Below are 7,637 nucleotides of genomic sequence, written 5' to 3' on the forward strand. Positions count from 1 at the left end.
AAAATAATGAGACTAAATTGAATCTTTAAAAATAAATTAAGGGACTAAAATATAATTTAACCTTCCTAATTTGTTAACTAGATGATTTTCTACTACACTTGACATTAGTTTTTTTTTACTGTAGTCTCGCCTGACTCAACAATTAGAATCTTATACTTAATATAATGTGTAAATTGTGGACATAAATGTGTTCATTTTAATTTCATTACATGTATAAAAAAATTAATTTTATTATTTAATTATTTATTTACAATCTTGAATCTGTTTAGAGTAGTTTATTTAAAATGTATTGTTATTAATTTTTTGTGTAATCGAAATAATGATAAAAAACACTAAAGTATGGTTCAGTGTGGTAGTGGTTTGTAAAAAACATTAAATTCATTTTGCAGCAGTTTTTAACTACCAAAATCTGTTGAATAAAAATTTGAAAAGTACACATTTAACAACCAAATATATATATATATATATATATATATATATATATATATATATATATATATATTTTAGTGACAAATATTTTTAGCACCACAAATCTTGTGGTATTTTAAATGGTAGAATTATAATTTATGACAGTTTTTAACTATAAAAATTAAAATTTTAACTGACATTTTTTTTTCTTCTTCCATGTAAGTCAAGACCCTCTTTAAAATCATTTACTTTGTATAAGTCGTAAATAAATTATTGATGATATATGTTATAAATATCATATAGAAAACTTAATGCAAACATATATAAATTTATTCATGTAACATTAACCTTCTTTAGAATAAAAATAAAAGGAGATTTCCACTTACGTGATACAAACAATTTGTAACTTATTTTTTCATTATGTTATGCTGAAAAAGGTGTTTCACTTTTGAGGGAGGCATGATGGGGGAATTTGTTTTCCATGAGAAACACCATTGACATGAGAACAAAAGTTTGTTAGTTGTTTTTGCTTTCCACCACCAAAACTTGTAAAATTGATGTCCTCCACCGTTATTTTTTGACATCGGAGATCTCTACTACAGTTAAAATTGACTGCAAAATCAGAAGCACTATTCCCTTGAATGTTTATGTATGTCACATTGCTAATTTGCACGTGAGAATTTTCCTGCGACAAATTAATAATTATAGGTGAGTTTCTAAACATCAAATATTAATTTTTAATTGTGCTACTATATGTGGTTGTGTTAAATAATCCAATAGCAACTAATACAACTATCAATATATCGCTTATGATTTTGACACGTAAAATATCTTTTGCGAAATGGGAGAACCAACTGAATAGAAGAAAATAAATAAATTATGCCAATACGAGAAAAATGTGAATTCATTTGAAGTAAAAAGAAGTTAATTATTGTTTTAATTTAATAATAAATAATTCACAATTAATAAAATTGGTAGAAATAAAAAGAAGTTAATTATGTCGAAAGGTTATTAATATTAAAAATGTGAACTAATTAGGAGCACTAACCTTAGGGTTGCAATTTCTTTCTGGACAATAAAATTGGTCAATGACAATGGGACGTCGCACATTATTCATGATAATGTCTTGATAGAAGAAATTTGAGGCGAATTGAGTTTTTTTCAATGGAGCAGCCCATGTTTTGATTTGAACACCAGTAAAAGTTCCATCAAAGGTGCAATTCTTGACAGTTATATCTTCCACAACTTCTGCTCCATCATTCAAACCAAGGCTTCCTACACTAATTCCATGACCAGGACCACAAAAGACTTTTTCAATATGAACGTTCTTGGTGCCAGCAATCATAGCAACACAATCATCACCAGTGCCAATGTGCACATTTGTGATATTTACCCCTTTTGTGTGAGATATTTTGATTCCATCTGTGTTACGATTGTTAGCAGGGGCTGATATGGTTACATCTGTGAAGGTGAAGTTCCCACTTCCGAACACTATGAAATGGCCACCTTTACTATCAACTGAATGCACGTTTTGAACAATACCGTTGGTGATGAAGTCAAAATCCATAGTCTGATCAAATATTCCCACCAAACAAGATGTTACTGTAAGTTACAAAATGCATAGATGTGATGCATAAGGATATATATATTTTTTTTATTTTTTTTTATCAATCTTTGTCTAAGGGATGGGTTCATGAATAAAAAAAAGGAAACACAAAGAATATACCGTAAATAGAATTTGACATTTTGGATCATTGTTGCATTTTTGACGAGTGGCAGTTCCTTGACCATTCAATGTGCCACCTCCATTCACAGTGAGTTGGTTGATATATCTAAAATTTATCCATTTTTGATCAGTGAGCAAAGATGGATCAATTGGAGCTAACAGATCACCTTGAATTTGGAATGTTGTCGAACTCTTGCATGGACCGTTAAATATAACTGATCTAAGCAAGAAGGTTCCTTTTGGGATCAAAACTGTTGCAGGTCCATTCCACTTGCATGCATCACTCCATGCTTTCAAAAATTCCTTTCATGAAACATCAGCACATTAGTTAGCTCAATAAAATTAAAGAATAATGTTATTATGACAATAATTTCTCACAATATTATTTCCATGTAAGAAAAAAGATAATTAAAAAAAAAAAAAAAAAAAAGAGAAGGGGAGGGAAAGGGGGATCACCACACTATTATCTTTCTTGCCATCTGCAACTGCACCATAGTCTGTTACTTTGAAAATCTTATCTTGTGCTTCTGCAATCCAAACTGACAAGAAAAAAGTAAGCAAATATTTTGCACACATCTTATATTCTTGTGCTTAATCTTTCTTCTCTTTTTCTTTATGAAAGTTATCTTCCTTTTCTATTGAGAATATTATGATTCATGTTGAAACACATATATATACCAGACTAAGAAATAAAAAGTGACTATTGTTTAAACACTTTTTAAATACGTTTTAAATATTTATTAAATGATAGATTAAAATCTTAAATATTTTAAAGTGTACTAAATATCTTAAAATGATAATTATTTGTAAAATAATAATCTAGTTTAACTTATATTTGAAAATGTAAGTTTTAAATTATTTGTTTTAATTGTATATTGCCATTTTGTCTTGTTTTGATTTGATATTTAATATTTTAGTCTATAATACCAAGAAAATCATATTTTAAAGATAAAACTTAGAAAGAAAATCTTATTTTAAAGATAAAAGTTAATTGCTTTCATGTACCAAAAAAATGTTAATTACTTTTAGATATTTTAGTTCATTTATTAAATATTTTACTATCTCTCTTTCCAAATTGAATATAAGAAATAATTGCTTTTAGTAATAATTCTTTGTATAAGATTTTTTTAAGAAAATCATGTTTTGAAGATAAAATTTAATTGTTAATAAAAGATATTTTGATTCATTTATTAATTGTTTTAACCATCTCTCTTTATAAAATCAAGATGTGTTTATTTTGAATTTAAGAATTTATTTCTTTTGTAAAATATTAATCTATGTTTGTAAATATGTTCTATAATTTCTTTTATTACATGTAATTTTTTTATTGGTTTTTGTTTGATATTTAATATTTTTTTCAATAACAAAGAAAATCATATTTTGAAGATAAAAATTAATTGTTAGTAGAAGAATTTTGTATTCATTAATTGATTTTTTTACCATACCTTTTTATATAAATTGACGATAAAATTATTTTTTAGATTTTTTTTTATAAATTTGATTTCTTTTTAAAAATTAAACAGTGTTGGTCAACCATTAACATAATATTCAAAATTAAAAAAAAATGTTAACGAATGTTCATTAGTTAGGCACAAAGGAAAATAGTGGTTTTAAAAATAAAGATAAAATTATTTTATTAATAATAAAAATTTAATTGAAATTAAGAAGAAAGATTACATTTGTATAGTACAATATAATTTATTCCTTACATGAAAACTAACTTGACTAAGTTATTATCATATAGTGTAACTCATAAATATGTCAACATTTTCTGTTTAATTTTTAATGATATATTAAGCTTAAAGCAATATTTTTTAATGTTGAAAAATTAGGAGGACGTAGTAAATTAATATGTAATAAAAAAAATTAGAATCAAAATTACAAATTTACAAAATTATAAGATCAATAACGAATTTAAGTTTGATTGTCTATATAAGTAATTATTAAGAATACATTTTACCAAATATAAATTTTTAAACTTACAAAAAATATAAATCTTTAATATACATTTATCTTACAGATAATAACATCTTAATGTATATTGTAATTTTAACATATTTTGGTATTTTGATATTTTGTTTTGTTTTGATTAAAAATTTAGTATTTTAGTTTTATTTTTTTTGTATAATTAGGATCTCCCACCAATTGGGCTAATGTAACATCCTGCTTTTCAAAAAAAATGTTGTTCAACTAAAAAAAATTATGGACTTAGTTAATTTAATTAATTAAGTTTATAAAATAAATAAAATTGTGTTTATTAAAGAAAAAAATAGGTAGTGAATTATGAAAGGAGTCTTAGGTTAAACTCTAGTGCCTAACCCGAAGACTAAACAAAAATAAAAAAGAAAGAAAAAGGTTAGGATTTTACACGTCTATTCTATACCTAAAGAATTTCTGCAGAGGAAATCCTAGAGGGAGATGCCAAAGAACACGTGGAGTCAAAGACAATTGAAGAGTGAGCACTAGTGTCTCAAAAGTTTTCACTAGAGGTAAGGGGAAAATGAGAATATCTCTTTCATGGGCGCATGTGAAGGGTAATGGTAGTGAAACGATCCCTAAGTCTCATAGATTATTGATTGAAATTTTTTTAATGCCTATGGAAATTGTTTAATTCAGATGCTAGCTATGTATTATGGCTATGTTTGAAATTTCATGACTGATTTGGTGTGCAGAATTAACTTGTTTGAGGGGTAAGGTTATTGTAACACTCCGATTTTCACAGATTATACGAAGGCTCAAAGCCCAATAAGGATGATTTAGTAGCCTAGAATGGGATGCTCCCAAACTGGAACGGGTCGTTCCAAACTACTAAAAAGACCTATAATCCTAGTTGGGAATGGGTCGTTCTGATTTAAGAACGGGTCGTTCCAAACATGGCCTTATTTGTTAAAACGCAACCCCAAAACGGGCCGTTTTGGTTTAAGAATGCGCCGTTCTAGATGTGAATTTTACACATGATGAAGGAATCCAGAACGGGCCGATCCACGTTCGAAACGAGTCGTTCTGGCCACTCTTGACATCTATAAATAACAAACTCTGGCACTATTTCTTGACACACTCTCTGAAGACCAAGGAGAACCAAGAGAAGGAGATCAACTAGATTCTGCTCTAGCTTCATCTTCTGCTTACCCAGGTAAGGGGGGATTGAGAAACCTCGCTCTGGGTGTTGGAATGTATGTTGGGTAGTGGGATTGACCCCAAATCCTATGTTTGTTGTGTGCTCATGTATGAGGGGTTTTTCCTAATTGTATTTGTTTCATCCCTGTTTCTCCCTGAATGTTCTAATTGATGTAATTAGTATGTATGTATGAGTAGTATTTTGTTTGGATTATAATTGCAGACTTTGGTGTTCCTATGGGTTCCTATGGGAAACCTTAGGGAATGTATTGGTGATTGTAAGAGGAGATTGTTTGAAGAGGCAATTATATGAGTAAATTGTACTGTGTTAAATGTTTATTATATGAATTAAGGTGCTCTGTGAGTTCCTGGGAGAACCCTATGAGAAATAGGTAAAATATGAATGTTTTCTATTTTACTGTTTGATTGTTCTGTTGTATTCCTTGTTAGATGAGATGTACGAATATGTGTTTAATTTCACAAATAGACAAGTTTTGATATGAATTAAAGTACTCTATGGAGACTATGCGAATATGATGAGATAATGTGAAATGTGAATATGAGACATGAGATATGAGGATATATGATAATGTTATATGACAATGAGGCATGATAATGTTATGTGATAATGAGACATGATAATGTGATATGAGAATGCATAGAGTCTTGATTGACATGCATCATTTGCATAAATGTTTTTAAGGGTACGATATGGAATACACTGTCAGGGAAGGCCCCCTTGTGTAAAAGCTTGGAGATTAGTCCTTGGGGATAGCTTGGTTTGGAAGTCCCAATCTCACCCATTGTGTGCATGGGATGTATCTTGCCCGGCTTAGCTATCCTGACAAGACCCTGGTAGTATCTCCTTTTAGTGAGAGTGCGCAGAGGGTGTGACCCGGCATGTACTCCTAGACTACTCTCGTGTATTGCTAGCGCTAATACATCATGTGATATGTGTTACTGGCACCACATGCATGATAATATGTAGTCTGTGTCCATTGCATGTGCATTTTAATGTTATATATTAAAATGATTTCTTTATGTCTCTGATGAATGGAATGATTGTTGTTAATCTATCTATATCATGTACATATACATGTTTGTTTGTATTTGGCTATCCAGTGTGTATTCCTACATTGTGAGCCAGAGTGAGATGTTTCTCACTCCCTTTTCTTTTGTGTTGTTTTCCTTTGGTTATTATACAGGTGATCATCAGCATGAGGATGAGGATTGTTGGTGATGAAGCTTAGGCTTCAATGTTGGGCTGATAGGACATGTGATATCGGGGCATAGATAGGATTAGATTAGGATATTATTTTTATTAAATTATTTTGAAAACCTTAGTCCTATTTCTTTTGTAATTTCCGCTGATTATGTTATTTGTTTAAGTTATAGATGTAGTGCTCTTATCTGAACATATTTGTTTTTTTAATAATGAAAGATTATGTTATTAAAATTTTATTATTTTTGTGTTATGGTATTCGGGTTAGAGGGTGTCACAGTTATATCTATCAATTAGGGTTTCTATTGTTATTGGATGAATATAAGTGTTTTCATAAATTTTTTTTGTTCGCTATAACATCCTATTTTTTTATAAATAATAATTGAATTAAAATAATTAGAAAATATAAGAAGAATATTTATTACTAAAAATAAAATGGGGAGAGCTAATCAAAAGATTTTGGGTTAGACTCTACCCCTAACGTAGAGATTAATTCAAAAAAGGAAATAGAAAGGGAGTTAGGTCATTTTACACTCATTCTGAAAAATCTAGAAAACTCGCAAGAGAAGAGTTAGAGGAGACAGTCGAGGAAGACACTAATTAGTGGTAGGAGCTATTGAAGAAGCATTGTTCCACGAGAATCATCACTCCAGATAAGGGGAGTGAGATTATCGATTCCTTGCCATATATGAGGGATAAGGGTAGAGGAGTGATCCTAAAGCCTCATAGGTTGTATGTTTAAGTTATTTTGTGTGTATTAATACCTTTGTGACTCTATTGATACTCTAATAATGAATTTGGTATGGTGTTGTATTCTATCCACTTGAATGATGAGTTCTTACATTTGAAGGTTAGGGTTGTTATATATGAATTGGAGGAATTAAGTTAAATTGAATGAATCCTAATTAATTGATATTATAATGATGCCTTTTGAGTGTGGTTCGATTAATTGACCGATTTGGATTATGTTTTAAAGTATTGTATGTGTGAGTGTGTTATGGAAGAAGAATAAGAGGGGTGCGGATCACAATTTTGCAAACTGCAGAATCTGCAACCACATCAGGTATAAAGATGGTCACATTGGGCACGAGATTGTTAGAGAGGTCCCAAGCCTCTTGACGTTAGGCGTGAGGTGTTGCGCCTGACACCATTTAATGCCAATTT

At 29.6% G+C, this 7,637-nt stretch overlaps 1 protein-coding gene across 1 annotated transcript; it reads right to left on the bottom strand.

The window, feature by feature from the left end:
- Positions 1–549: 549 nt before the first annotated feature.
- On the bottom strand, positions 550–3,225 carry LOC109792061 (exopolygalacturonase). Its single transcript, XM_020351449.3, has 4 exons — positions 2,591–3,225; positions 2,135–2,437; positions 1,457–1,978; positions 550–1,093 (listed from the first exon to the last, which is right to left on the bottom strand). Exons 1-4 carry the CDS (start codon positions 2,708–2,710, stop codon positions 851–853), a joined length of 1,188 nt encoding a protein of 395 aa, XP_020207038.2. The 5' UTR covers positions 2,711–3,225; the 3' UTR covers positions 550–850.
- Between the last annotated feature and the right edge of the window lie 4,412 nt (positions 3,226–7,637).

Source organism: Cajanus cajan, chromosome 10, assembly GCF_000230855.2.
Source record: "Cajanus cajan strain Asha chromosome 10, NIPB_CcT2T_4, whole genome shotgun sequence".
Classification (NCBI taxonomy): domain Eukaryota; kingdom Viridiplantae; phylum Streptophyta; class Magnoliopsida; order Fabales; family Fabaceae; genus Cajanus; species Cajanus cajan.